General features: G+C 42.1%; 2 protein-coding genes across 2 annotated transcripts in view; one reads left to right on the forward strand and one right to left on the reverse strand.

Annotated features, from left to right (window-relative positions):
* LOC135614002 (protein CANDIDATE G-PROTEIN COUPLED RECEPTOR 7-like) overlaps positions 1 to 10105 on the forward strand; it is a 10274-nt gene extending 169 nt beyond the window's left edge. Inside the window, exons 2-3 of the mRNA XM_065110996.1 lie at positions 601 to 1335; positions 9785 to 10105. Coding sequence (XP_064967068.1) covers positions 601 to 1298 — 698 coding nt within the window. The 3' untranslated portion in view covers positions 1299 to 1335; positions 9785 to 10105. The remainder of the gene's footprint in view (positions 1 to 600; positions 1336 to 9784) is intronic.
* Positions 10106 to 10573: 468 nt separating this feature from the next.
* LOC103989743 (uncharacterized protein At1g24485-like) lies at positions 10574 to 13482 on the reverse strand. The gene is made up of 9 exons (XM_065114748.1): positions 13304 to 13482; positions 12714 to 13233; positions 12155 to 12633; positions 11949 to 12081; positions 11786 to 11854; positions 11638 to 11709; positions 11478 to 11549; positions 11151 to 11362; positions 10574 to 11066 (listed from the first exon to the last, which is right to left on the reverse strand). Exons 1-9 carry the CDS (start codon positions 13389 to 13391, stop codon positions 10753 to 10755), a joined length of 1959 nt encoding a protein of 652 aa, XP_064970820.1. The 5' UTR covers positions 13392 to 13482; the 3' UTR covers positions 10574 to 10752.
* Between the last annotated feature and the right edge of the window lie 1700 nt (positions 13483 to 15182).

The following is a 15182-nucleotide window of genomic DNA, read 5'->3' on the forward strand; positions in this document are numbered from 1 at the left end:
ACTTCAATATAATGTATATGTATATATAGATAAAGAAATTGATCTATTATTTTCTTTATCCCTGAACGTAACGAGAATGACTTTATAGCATATGTTATTTAATTTATGATAATTATATTAAATAAATTAGTTTTTTATATTGTTGAACCATTTATTTTAAGTTCTTTAATACTTTTTAGATATTGTCATATGTTATTTTAAATTTAAAAAAGTTTATGTTTATCATGTTGATTGATATTATCATTATTTTCTTATTTAATTTAATAGTGTAAGCTTAGAATAGTCATCATTATTCATAATTTATTTTTTATAAAAAATAAATGACAAAAGTGAAATTTGATATTTTGTAATGATTTGACAGAGTTTTTACTAATTAGGCAATTTAACACTTTCAAAGATATATGGAATAGTCCTTAATAATTAAGGATTCATTCATAAAAAAAAATTATGCATCGAAAATAACTTTTAATTGTATATTTGAAGTAATTAAAATTTGTGATGGTAAAGATGTCATTATGAAAGATTACAAGGATAGATGTGTGAAAGATGGACGGTAAGTTGAGACTGTGGACGGACTATTTGACCTGGCTCGAAGATTAGGCTGCCGTAGTCTTAGCGTTGGCCGCGGAAGACGACAAACGGCTGACGGCACAACCACCAATAAGCTTCCTGTCTCCCCGGTCGGCAAACCCACGCTATCGGCCGGTCGGCAAACCCACGCTATCGGCCGCGGCGTCCTCTTCTTCACCGTCATCGTCCTCATTGGCACCGGATGGTCCTTCCTGAAGCCCTTCCTCCAGGACCGCGAGAAGAAGGTGCTCATGATCGTGATCCCCCTTCAGGTCCTTGCGAACATTGCCTCCGCCGTGATCGGCGAGACCGGGCCATTCATCCAGGGTTGGGTGACGTGGAACCAGGTCTTCCTTTTGATCGACATCGCCTGCTGCTGTGCTATCATATTCCCGATCATCTGGTCGATAAGAACCCTGAAGGAGACTTCCAAGACTGATGGCAAGGCCGCAAGGACTCTCGCCAAGCTCTCTCTTTTTCGGCAATTTTACATGGCCGTGATTGGATACTTGTACTTCACAAGGATCGTGGTGTATGCTTTGAAGACGATCGCATCCTACAAGTATCGGTGGGTGAGCGTGGCGGCAGAGGAGACTGTGAGCTTTGCTTTTTATGTCGTCATGTTTTATATGTTCAGGCCAAAGGAGAGGAACGAGTACTTTGCGCTTGATGATGAGGAAGAGCAGGCTGCTGAAGCTGCACTGCGGGAAGAGGAATTCGAGCTTTGAATCCAAGAAATGCTGTGCATTACAAGATTGAAGTTCGGTTGGTGCTGTTCTTAACTCTTCTGCATGAGGGTCATCTTTTCGGGTGTCTTTTAGTATAATCTCGATGCTGCATCTTAATTTATGCCTTGCTGCTGCTGCTTCTTGAAGTTGTAGTCACTTCTTTCCGGATGTCAAGAAGTAAACATTATATTACTACATTCTGTACCTATTCAGAGATGGTGGTCATTAAAAGAATCCTGACTAATCTTATAAGTTCACATGTTTAGTAGCTTTTATTGATGCTTTAGTTGATTTGATGTTATGCTTGAGTGAGGGAACATTTATATCATAAAACATACATATGGTATGTGGGAAAATATGAAAGCCTGTCAATTCTAAACTTGTTCAACAATTACTCTAAAGTTGGAGTTTCCAAACTGTGGAAATGTGAAACTGAGTCTCTTTGGTAGCAGAAACTAATGGTTTTCCTACTTTTTTGGAAGGCCATATTTGTTGTGTATGTCGTTCTCTCTTGCCAATAAGTTTTTTCCTCACTGTATATAAATTTAGTTCATTTCTAGGATCATACAACAGATGATTTAGACCTGTATTTTAGAATAAACCATAAACGGACTTATTGACATATTGGTTGAAATGGATTCTAAGACTTCCTTCAACTTGTCTTAGTTATTTAACCTAAATCTTTAATTAATGTTGGTTACTTGTAGGAATATTTTTGACTAAATATGGAATGAATAACCCCAAACTGAGCATACCACCCTATTTGATCATTCAAAACCAAGCCATCATGGATCAGGTTGATCTTATTTATAAACTAGCAAAGTTTACATATGATGATTTAGTTTATTTGTATTTGTATGGTTGTTGGTGTTGCAGCTACAATGAATCACTAAACCGACCTGTTATAAATGGTCATTGCGCACTTGCAACACCTTTGTCAACGGACCATTCATTGTTTTTTTTGCTTGTACATATGTTTGGCAATGTATTTTGCCTTGTTTTTATATATTTTTTCTTGAAAACTGTGAGCAAGAACAATTTGCAGGGCTACAGAGTGATTGCTCACCAGAATGGGCAAAACTACCCTAGAATGGCTTAATTTTCGCACCATGGCTTGTTTTTTGCAAAGTGCGGTGCGGTACGAAATGTCAGTCATCTTAGTACCCTAGAACCACTAATGTAGCACAGGGTGGATGGGGTTTAAGATAATATTGGGCGTTGTTTAAATTCATAAGTTCATACATAAAGCCTACGGAAACTTTCCAATGCGCCCAACACCCGGTGAGCAGTCATTTGAGGAGTTGCGATTGTTCATTTGCCTTCTAAAGTCTTTGTTTTATCTTTCATGTTTTTTCCCTCTTACATTCCAAGTTTTTGCTGAATTGGTTGTAAAGCTGTCCTTTTTGCGGGATGTCAGGTCTTATCCATTGCTCGTTTTCGGAAGTAATCAACGTATTATTTTGTGGGTCCTTCGGGATTTGAGCGAGGTTGTAATTAAGCTGAACCTTTGTAGACGGATAATACAAGAGTGTCTCACGACTTATGCAATTCCAACTAAGTCTGTGACACTGTGGTATCAAAGCGGGCAAGCAGTTCATGCAAACAGCAAAAGTTCATAATCTTGTCATAGCGAAGCACCATAGTGAATCGAGTAAGATGAAGCAAGTCGGACTATTGCCCCAAGCAGTCGTAGGCAGGTTGCAAGTGCAAACTCACTTTCAAGCTGTTGGAGTCGCTCAAGAGGAGTGTGACAACGAAAATGGCGAGTGAGAAGTTGGCTATTCTCCCTCGAGCAAAGGAAGTGCATTTCGGAGCTTCAACCGGAAAGAAAAGCCATAAAAAGAGGCTTACAGTTGCAGAAACCCGCTTTGATGTTCTCGAGATGAGTCTAGAGGAACTCCACTAAGGCCAACGAAGGCTTCTTGGGGAGGCAAAATCTCGGATCGACAAGGTCAAGTCCTAAGTAGATCAATTGACGAAAGACATTAAAGACTCTTGTGTAGTACCCATGCGAAGTCATGGCAGAACTCACATCCGGTATTATGTTACTTACCAGGTCTCTTAATACGGGAGGGAGCATCACTTGCATTGCTCAATTACAAAACTTAAAGTGCACCCGAGCCACATTGCTACGGGGGTGTTAGGGATGTGAAGGAGTTCGAGAATTTTTTGTTCGACGTGGAACAATACTTTCTAGCTACGAGGCTTGATTATAAAGAAACTAAAGTTTCGATAGTAACCATGTATCTGAATGGGGATGCAAAACTTTGGTAGCGATCACGTTGAGCAGAGATCCAACAAAGTTGGTGTCAAGTGAACACATGGGAGAACTTGAAGTGGGAATTGAGAACTCCTCTCCTGCCTCAGAACACTGAATTTCTCGTAAGACGGAAGCTGAGATAACTCCGCCAAAACACTTCCATTCGGGACTACGTAAAGCAGTTTTCAGCACTAATGTTGGACATATAAGACATGTTCGAGAAGGACAAGTTGTTTAGCTTCCTCGATGGCCTGAAGCTATAGGTACAATAGGAACTGCATCAAAGGAATGTTATTGATTTGGTTGGGGCAATCGGTTTCCTCAGAGGATTTGGGGAAGAAGAAACATTTTTTTGGAAAATCGCTCATCTAAGTATTCCTGAGGGAAGGAGTTTGCAATCGAGCAAAAAAAAAAGTTCCCACAAAGGGTCGAGTTTAAAAGACAAGGCCCCAATACCTGATGGATGCTTCTTGTGCGGGGGACTGCACATAGTGAGGGAGTGCCCGCAAAAGCAAGCACTAAATGTGTTGACATCATCAATTCATCCCCCTAGATCAGACAAGGGTAAGGTCATCGCCCTTAGTTTAAATAGTTTGGAATCCAACAAGGACGATGAGGAGTCGCAAGGACTCCGGATGGGATCAATGTGTTTGTTGAACACGTTGCAGTGTTAGGTGGGTGAGAACGTGAAGACGAAGCAATAGAAAGTAAGAAGTAGTGAGCTGATGCACATAGACATCATGCTAAATGGTCGAACACTTCGTGCAATGGTGGACGTGGGTGCTACCCATAATTTTATTGCCAACCAAGAAGCAAGGCGACTTGGGCTGAACCTAGAGAAGAGCCCAAGTTGGATGAAGGCTGTGAACTTGGAGGCTAAGCAGATCTTCGGGCTAGCAAGGAGGGTCCCTATCAAAATTGCGACGTGGAGCGAAAGCACAAACATAATGGCAGTGTCGCTGGATGACTTCCAAGTGATTCTCAGAATAGAGTTCATGCACACCATCACGCACATAGCTGAAATTGCCTAAGTCGTGAGGCACCCTTGTGTTATTCATCTGCAAAGAGTCAACCTAGTTATAACCTCGCTTAGGTCCCGAAGGACCTATAAAAGAGCAAATTGATTAGTTCGAAAACGAGAGATGGACAAGCCTCAATGTCTCGCGAAAAGGATAACCTTACAAGCAATTCAATAAACACTTGGTGTGCAAGAGAGAAAAGAGAGGAAGTAAAAAACAAGGACTTTAGAAGACAACCAAACAGTCGGCAAACGACTGCTCATCGGGTGTCGAGCGCGTTGGCAAGTTCCCGTAGGCTTAACGTACGAATTTGTGAAACCAATCAACGCCCAACACTACCCCAAATCGTCATCCAGCCCTGTGTCACTCGGAGGGTTCCGGGGTGCTAAGATGGCTACTGTTTTGCTCTACATCGCAACCTATATAAAACATGCCATGGCACACGAAAACTGGGCAATTCTAGGGCAGTTTTGCCCATTCTGGTGAGTGGTCGCTCTTCAACCTTGCAAATTATTCTTGTTTATATTTTTCAAGCGATATCACACATAAACAAAGCAAAACACACTGCCAAACATATATACAAGCAAACAAAAGCGACGAACGGTCCGTTGATAAAGGCGTTGCGGGTGCACGATGACCATCAATGATATTCTCCCTCACCTAAACTGTTAATGCCCTCGTCGATGCTTGCTGGTAGGCTTTGATGACTGCTTATTCGTGTCGTAGGGCGTCTTCAGGCTCCCAATTGGTTTTTGTTTGTGGAAGCTTTCATCATTTCACCAAGTACTTGATCTGCTCTACTCCGTTGGATAGCTTTGTCTTACGATATGCTAAATGGCTTCAACTCGCTTTTCATGAGAGGTTTTGATGGGGGGTAGTCAAGTTGGAACACTTTGGGAAGCATCTTACGGATTTGAGTGGAAGACTTTCAAGTTACTCGCATGTAAGACATTGTGAATTTTGAGTTACATCGGCAGTTGCAACTTGTATAAAGCATCGTCTACCCTATTGATAATTGGGAAGAGTCCTTCGTACTTGCGCACCAATCCCTTGTACACTTTATGCCTAAAGAACTGAAGTGATACTGGTTGAAGCTTCACCAACACCAAGTCACAAACTTTAAACTCCTATGATCGCCTTCTAAAATCTACTCACTTTATCTTTTTAGTCATCTTCTCTAAGTAAACCCATGCAATATCTATATTTCAATTCCATTCTTTTGCAAAATGATATGTTGACGGGCTACTCCCGGTATAACCAATTGCCAAGGTGTGAGAATTTGATGGCTACTATCCCGTAATGATCTCAAATGGGCTCTTGGTGGATGTAAAGCTCCCTTGCAAGTTGTAGGAGAATTGGGTTATGTCCAATAACTTCACATAATCTTCTTGGTTGGCACTCACATAGTGCCGAATATATTACTAAAGGAGTGAATTTATTCTTTCAGTTTGGTCATCTGTCTGGGGGTGGAGGCTTGTGGAGAAGTATAACTTAGATCCTAGCAATTTAAACAGCTCGGTCCAGAATCGTCCTAAGAACCGTGCCTCGATCGTTGATGCAATTTTAGCTAAGTCCGTGACAGCATGGTCCCTCTAGAGTTGGCAAAGCTTATGAAGTAACTAGATGAACTACTAAGTGGTGGTCTCATCCGCGATTCTAAAGCACCATTTAGAGCTCTAGGTCTCTTCGAGAAGAAACATGATGAGAGTCTTCAATTATGTGTCGACAATCGGGCCCTAAATAAGGTGACGGTGAAAAACAAGTCTCTTATCCCGTTCATCGTAGACTTGTTCGCTTAACTAGGCAACGCGAAGCATTTCTCTAAACTTGACCTTCAGTCGAGGTATTGGCAGGTGTGTATAGCTGAAGGCAATGAAGCAAAGACTCCTTGTGTGATTAGGTATGGAGCGTTTGAGATCTTAATATCTTTCGGCCTAACCAACACATCGACTACATTCTTCACTCTCATGAATCAACTATTCAAGGAGTATCTGGACAAGTTTGTGATCATCTACTTGGCGATATCTTTGTGTACAACCAAACGCTTGAGGAGCATATCAAACATCTTCGAACAATTTTCAAGATTCTGAGGGAGAACACTTGGTTCATGAAAAAGGAGAAATGCTACTTTGCCTAGACGAATATTTTATTCTTAGGGTGTTGAATCGGCAGAGAGGATCCATTCGGATGGACAAATCGAAGGTGCAAGCTATAGTGGAGTGACAAACACCAAAGAAGGTATTGGATCCTTCCTTAGTTTCGTCAACTATTATTGGCTCTTCATAGCTGGGTACTTGAAGCACACAGCTCCACTGGTGGAGTTGCTGAAGGAGCAGCCTTCCGATGGTCGGACAAACGTAAAGCGGCTTTCCAAGACCTTAAGTCTGCAATGTTAGAAGAATCGACACTTAAATTATCGGACTATAAGAAACCTTTCAAAGTCCATATAGATGCTTAGGACTTCACTATTGAAGGAGTACTTATGCCGGAGGGTCACCCCGTGCCCTACAAGAGTCGCAAGACTGAGTAGCAGTATCCGATGCACGAGAAAAAGATGACAGCGGTGGTCCACTGTCTACGAGTATGGCGGCACTACCTTCTCGGCATGGTGGCAAGATTTCCTAACTGAATTTGTTATGACAATGGGGCACAAGACTGAAAGAACAAATGTCGTGGTTGATGCATTGAGTAGAAAAGTGGAGCTGGTGAATGTTGTACAATTGGAAGGCGAAGGCCAAGCAAGTCAAATGCACTCCAACGTTCTTTCCAGGATCATAGATGGACTATACAGTGATCCCTAGGTGGTAACCTTGATGCAACTGATCAAGGAAGGCAAGCACGATAATTTTGGGTCCCGATGGGACTCGTCTACACCAAAGGGAATAGAGTTTATGTTTCCAAAGCGGACAATTTGATGCGTGAACTCTTAAAGGAGTGTCGCGATTCTCTTTAGGTAGGACATTCGGGTATTCATCGCACGATGACTCTCGTGGAGAGGGCTTTCTATTAGCCTAAGATGGGGACCAATGTAGAGGAATATGTTCGGACGTGCCTTACTTGCTAACAAAATAAGGTAGAGCAACAGAAACTGGTGGGACTTTTGGAGTCATTGCCTATATTAGAAATCCTATGGGAGAGCATTTCCTTGGACTTCATATCAAGGTTGCCGACAATAAGGAGACTTGGCTCGATACTCATGGTGGTCAATCGGTTTTCAAAGTATGTAACATTCATTGTTGCATCCGTACGCTGCTCAACGGAGGAGGCGACCAAGTTGATGACGAAAAATATTGTGAAATATTGGTGAGTTCTGCACAATATCATCAACGATCAAGACACAATATTTGGGACGGTTCTGGACCGAGTTGTTCAAATTGTTGGGATTTAAGTTATACTTCTCCACAAGCCTCTACACTTAGACAAATGGCCAAACTGAAAGAATAAATTTGCTCCTAAAGCAATATCTTCAGCACTACATGAGTGCCTACCAACGAGATTGGGTGAAGTTGGACATAGTCAAATTCTCCTACAACTTGTAGCGGAACTGTACATCCAACAAGTGCTTCTTCGAGATTATTACTGGACAGTAGCCGTCAACTCCTTACACCTTGGCAATCGGTTATACCGAGAGTAGACTGTCAGCATATTACTTTGTAAAGGAATGACACCAAAACACAGATATTGCCTGGGCTTACTTGGAGAAAGCGACCAAAAAGATGAAGTAGTGGGCAAATATGAGAAGGCGACCATAAGAGTTTTAAGTCGACGACTTGGTGCTGGTGAAACTCCAACCAATATCACTCTAGTTTTTTAGGCATAAAGTGCACAAGGGATTGGTGTGTAAGTATGAAGGGCTCTTCCTAATTATCAGCAGGATACGTAATGTCTCCTACAAGTTGCAGCTGTTGGCGTGACTCAAAATTCACAATGTCTTCCATGCGAGCAACTTGAAAGCCTATCACTTAAATTTGTAATATGCTTCCCGAAGTGTTTTAACTGGGCTACTACATACCAGTGCCTCCTACAAAAAACGAGTTGAAGTCAATTTAGCGGATTGTAGGACAAGTGAACAAGAACAGTTTGTAAGGTTGCAGAGCGATCACTCACTAGAATGGGCAAAATTGTCCCAAAATGGCTTAGTTTTCTTGTGTCATGGCCTGTTTTTTGTAAGTTGCAATGCGGTGCAAAATGTCAGCCATTTCAGCATCCTAGATCCACCTGGGTGGCACAGGGTTGGATGGGGATTTGGGATAGTGTTGGGTGTTGATTGAATTCACAAGTTTACACGTAAGGCCTATGGGAACTTGCCAACGTGTCCGACACCCAGTAAGCAGTCGTTTACGGACTTGCGACTATTCATTTATCTTCTAAAATCCTTGTTTTCTTCTTCCTCTTTTTTCTTTCTTATACACAAAGTGTTTGCTGAATTGCTTGTAAAGCTATCTTTTTTGCAAGATGTTGAGACTTATATGTTGCTCGTTTTCGAAACTAATCAATTTGTTCTTTTTACAAGTCCTTCGGAACCTGAGCAAGGTTACAACTAGGCTGATTCTTTAAGGACAAATAATGTAAAGGTGCCTTACGACTTAGGCAATTCCAGCTAAGTCCGTGACAGTCCGGACTAGTTTAGATTTGCATAGTCTAGTATTTTCAGCTTAGTTTATTTGGATGTGCTATGCTGATGTTATAATTCAGTTTTTGGGGTCAATTAGAGTCTAATATGGTTTGGGTTTGGATCTTTAAACCGGTATCCGAGCTGGTTTCAAGCTTAGGTTGTAATATCCAATTAAATTAGTAGCTGAGGTAGAATGCTAAGATCAGAAATCTAAGGTACCCATGTTTTGCATTAACACTTCTGTGGAAGAGTCAATGGTTACTACAGTTTTATCTGGTACTTTTTCAAGATCGACTCAAACAGTTATTATTCTCTTTTATTCCTGTTGTTTGTGTCCGTTAGTGAGTGAACAAATGGCCAGGTTGTTTGTGAAGCTGCACCTTCATTAGCATTGCATAGAATTTTATTTTCACAAAAAGAAGTTTACAAGGCTGCTGGCCTCATATATCTCACCTGTCACATCTTTTTGTCTGTTTCTTCTATCTAATCTCTTTATGTTTCTCCAGTCCTGTTTCTCTAAATTCCTCCACCTATTTGTGCAACAAAGAATATGGCTTTCTGTATTCACTTAGTGACAAATTGAAATCTGCAGATATTAGACCATCACAAGTTCTATCTGGTTTTGAACCTAGTGGTCATCAAATGTAACTGGAGATGAGTAGTTTCAGTGCTAGCTTACGCAGGACAATTGAAATCACATCAAAAACCAATGAGGGATGGGGCACTACTGTTGTATTCACTCGAGTTTGTCAGACATCATCACATGAAGATGATAAATTCATGTGTTTCAATATATCTGAGAAGTCTATTTGGCCATAACTGGAAGAACTGGATTGACAGCTCTTTTAAGTTGAAACTTGATGGTGTAAGTACCACTTTCACTTTGAATGATTTAAGTGCCATATATTTCTCATGGTTGTCATGCTAAGGTTGAATGTGTTTTGTGAGGACCATGAGTTCTCAATTCAGTTTCAAAGAATTTACTTTGCTCTCTGATGTGATTCTCTAGGGTCATATATCTTTAGTTTCAAGGATGATAGATCTGTTGTTTGCTGGAAATGTAGTTTGCCCTTTACTACCTATCACAAACAGTTATCCTCAAATGAGGATGGAGATTCCCTATCACTTATGTTGGTCTTTCTATATGGAATTGAAGTCTCAAAAATGTTATTTAGCATGCAGTCATACTAGAAAAGTAATGCAATGTAAGCATGGTTTACTTTGGCCTTTTGACAACCTTGAGCTAAGCCCCATAATCATCTTATTCAGGGTAGAGATTTGTATATTGATCTTACATTATTGATACTATCATCTGGTCCATTTGGTCCCAGCTCTCATAATAGAGATAGATAGTCAATTTACTTGCATCTTTAGATCATTTATGACAGATATGTTGTGTAAGGTCAAAACCTTGTGTTTCTTCCTGATGTTTGTTTATCTAATATCATAGACTTGATAAGAACATTAGAAAGAATTTTGCTCATCTTTGATTTCTCCATCTCACTGATGCAAAACATATAAGAAATTGGAACATCTGTTTCCATTGCTTACTAGGTGTTGCTAGTGTTCTTCATCGTGCATCTCCACATCCACCATTTCTTCACCCCATCTCTGCTCCTCGTATGCTGCTTCCACTATCATTGGCTGCTCCTCCACGACTTCCTCGCTCCCCGCAGGATACTCACCAGCTGCAGCTGGGAACTGGGCAGCAACAGGTGCATTTCTAGGTGCCACTCTCGGTTTATCTGCTCCTATGAATTGAACACCAGGTGTTTGAACCATTCTTCCATGTCGAGCTCCACCATTACCTTTTATGGCACCCTGTCCCTGACCTTCAGCTGTTTCTCCCGGCTTACCGTATGAATTAACATGCCCTGTGTGAAGCTAATAGCATCAGACTGAGGCCATGTTCAAGGTTTAAGTTGGCCTACTTAACCATAACAGTCTTGTCCACGGACCTGGATTGTCTGCTGCAACAGGTGGAGCTCTTCTCCTGCTCCGAAGGAAGAACGTGACTGCTGTGGCTACAAGGGCGACGAAGAACACCGGAACTGCAACTCCAAGTATGAGCCCTAATTTGCTACTCTTTTTTTTGGCACGAGCAGAGCTTGAACCTTTGGATGTGTCACAGGTCTGGCCGGGAGAGCACAAGTCTGGATTTCCAGAAGTCCTGTATGTCCAACAGCTAACCATGAATCCGAAAGATATATGGAATTCCATAGACAAATTCACAGAGCAGCAGCCTCTCACTATTGGCTCTAACAAGGTGCCAATATACCACTTACACCAGCTTGATCCTGTTGTTTGAGGTCAAAGACGATGGGATCGCTCCGCTCAACTTGTTATCAGCCAGATTCCTTCAAAGAAGTGGAAACAAGAAGAGATCAGCTTGTTGGAACCAGTTGAAACAGTGATAAGCTCTGCTTCAGTATTAACAAGGCTCACAGCTGAATTAGGTCGGGCAACCTGCCCAGGAAGTCAAGGATTTCTCCTGTAATGCTGTTGTTGTGCATATCTCTGTGAATTGTCGCAGTGGGGCTGCTTAGATTAGTTGTCAAGTTACTGAGAGTGAGCATCAACTAAGTTAGCTTACATGGTCTGCAGAGAGCTCAAGTCACTGAAGTCTGGAAGATCTCCAGCAAGCCCATACCCAGCAAGATACCTGATCATCGTCACGAGAGGAAGTTTCATGGCACAGTGACATGGATAGTATCGCAGATTACAGAGAGAACACATCAGGACAAAGAGAGTGTTACAGTGCAATGATTCGTGGAACTGGATCAGAACTGCATCCAACCCAATCCCAGCTGTAGTTTGCCGGGAGGCAAGGATCGCCATTCCAGTCACTGAGAGCCTTAAACTGTAGCTGTAAAATTGTCAACGCCTTCGCTGTCACAACCATCAGACATGCATTAGAGAGATCAGACGCTATCGTTAAGGTTTGGCGCAAGCGGAGACTCACCGTCGGATTCGGCTGTTCCGTTGCTGAGACTGCTACCGGTGAAGATCTCCATGGCACTGATGATGGGGGGAAGGGTGGCGTCGGCTGTAGCTCGCAACGCCATTTGACTGCTAGCTGTGACGCCACGATCGGCGAACGAAAACTCCAACACCTTTTGGTAAGGCGGAACGATCGGATCTGATGTCTTTCCATCCATGTCAATCCGGAACGATCTCACATCAGAAGAACTCAGCGAAGTCATTTCAGCAAAGTAGAGGTTGATGTAGACCGGAATGGTGGCTGCTGGAACAAGATCAGCGAACGTCAAACTCAAGTCGGCGGATGGATCTGTCGTCGTGAAAGCGTTGAGCAACACAGCTTTTGGAGGATGCTCGGTCGAATTTGAGGTGTCCATGATGGTTGTGTCGCTGGATAGCGAGGTTACTCCTGCAGAATCTGCGGCAGGAACCCAGATTCGATCGTAGTTGTCGTCAGGGTACCTTGATCGAGGAAGAGAACATTCTTGTTTCAGATCGATGGGATTCAGAGGATGGAGACGATACGATGGAAGAAGAGTTACCTGACGATGTCAGTCGCTCCGAACGACCACCTTCTGAGGAGGAAGAAAGCGAAGGTGGGTTCGCCGTCGTACATGGAGTTCTCCAGCCGCCTAACTTCGATCGACGACACGAAGGGCAGCTGCTTGGGGATGGTCTGAGCGACGCATATGCTGGTCCTGCCCATGCGCACATCGTACACGGCTTCGAAGTAGACAGCGCCATCCGTCCGGGTGACGACCGTGGCCCAGCTGTTGCCGTCGAACTGGAGCTCGAACGTCGGCGGCGCCGCCTTCTTGTCGTAGTTGCCGTAGTGGAAGCTGACTCTGGCGAGGATGCGTCGGGCATCGGGGAGAAGGATCGGGTAACAGTTCTTCTTCCTCGACGAGAACACACGGAGCGTTGTCAGCGGCGTGGCCATGGATTCGGTGCTCTGCACTGCTCGGCTCTCGCCATTGGAAATGTATGCCCTGTCGCTCTCCCAGTGGATGCCGTCGGCGTCCGTGTAGGAATCTGAAGCACCGCAGTCGATGCTGATGAAGCCTGTGAGGAAACATGAAGAGTAATGGTGAAAAGCTGTGCCTAATACAAAGGCAAGAAGATGATGCCTTACCTGAAGTTGCATCAGCTCCAAGAAAGAGGATGAAGAAGAAGAAGAGGCAGAGGAGACACGGATGAAAAGGAAAGAGGTGGGCAGCCATGGAGGTCTGAAGCGAGAGAATGAGCTGACCGTAGCTTGGCCTTTATGCATACACGGGATGGAGGGCAAGTGGAGAGAAGGAGAGAGAGGCGGTGGGCGGGGGGAGGGAATCGTTGACAATGCTCATTACGGGAGATCGAAGACGTTGACTTGGAATCCAGCAGCACAGTGAATCCGGTCTGGTGAAGATGGCTGAAACGGCTGTTAGATTTGAGTTCTAATACGAAGTCATCGCCATGCTTCAAACTCAACGAGGGAGGGTTGTGTAGAATGTTGTGTGGCATGTTTCCCACCCGTTGACTTTGAAAGCACCCTAAAATGAGAGTCAACGTTACATAAAGGGTTGACTCGACGATGAGAAGTGAGGTTTATCGCATGTGAGACAGCGCATGGTGGTTGGTGCCACATGAGACACCGCGTACATGACCGTTGACCTGGTGGCGTGCTCAACGTCCATTCTAACTGTTCCTCATCCCACGTTTGATTAGTTTACTTTCTAATTTAGGTTTATTTAGGTAAAACCAGGATTAATAAAGGGTAAATTCTTCTGATCCATGTTTTAAAAAAAAATTCCCTTTAGCACCTTCCAATCCATTTATTTTCCGCAAAAGTGTTCCTTATTTCTAACTAGTTTTCAAAAAGATAAAACCGTTAGCCTTCATCACTTATTACCCTAGTCTTCTCTTCTATCTCTCCATCATTTTTATTGTTTATTGTCTTCGTTTTATCATCGCGTCATGTCTTACCTTTGTTATTGTTCTTGTCCGTGTGCTTTTGCACTTGTTGTCATTCTCATCTCGTCAATACACTCTTCTACGAGAGTCGTAATGAGAGATAGAAGTGAGAGAGATAGAAGTGACGATCGATGAGGTGAAGAGATTACCTTATAGTATATTGTCAAAAATTTTACCAACTAAATTAATTGACACATTCAAATAAATAAAAAAATATTAATCAAGAAAAAAAAAAAAAATGGGGAATGTACTCATAAATAAATAAATATCAAGATGTTATACGGCACCCATCAAACAAAGATGGGTTGTTCCAACCCAAGCCTGGCCTGCATAATATTGTGGACTTAGGCGGGTCTCATTCATTCATTCAACGAGCCATTAGATTCGTGTAGTACGTGCTTCAGCATTATTAATTAGGACACTCCAAGAATTCAGAGATGTGTACTGTGTCTCCTCTTCATCACAATTGAGAAGACAGGTCAAGGTTTAAATTCTTGTGCTAACTCAGACATTAAATCGGAATGATACAAAACCTGACCATGGTTAGTGTCACTCTACCCACTGATCATGTTGGGTTAATTGATTTTTCCGATGGAACACTAGATTAATTTAATAAATGACTTAAATCTCTAGTAAATATTTAATATTAAAAAAATTAATATCAAATCTAATTTGATATTACTATTTAATTAATATTGGGTGAAAAATACTTACCATATCAAATATAATCATTCGACAAATTTACATGTTATCATATAATGATATCAATGATAAGATTATTCTTTCACAAGTTAGACGTATAATAATAGATGACTGATATCATCTTCTTCTTTGTTAAACGTACTCTTTTGGCTCATCTAAACCCTAACCGCTGCCATCTCCTATCCCGGTGGAAAATCCATTCAATGATAACTTAGTCCCAACTTCCAACCACCTGCGATGATATAATCCCAAGTGCAGCCTCAGCCTCTCTCCTGTTGGGTATGATATATATATATACATATATATATATATATATATATATATATATATACTTCCATTCTTGGTCGTGTAGATGG

Source organism: Musa acuminata, chromosome BXJ2-6 (assembly GCF_036884655.1).
Source record: "Musa acuminata AAA Group cultivar baxijiao chromosome BXJ2-6, Cavendish_Baxijiao_AAA, whole genome shotgun sequence".
Lineage (NCBI taxonomy): Eukaryota > Viridiplantae > Streptophyta > Magnoliopsida > Zingiberales > Musaceae > Musa > Musa acuminata.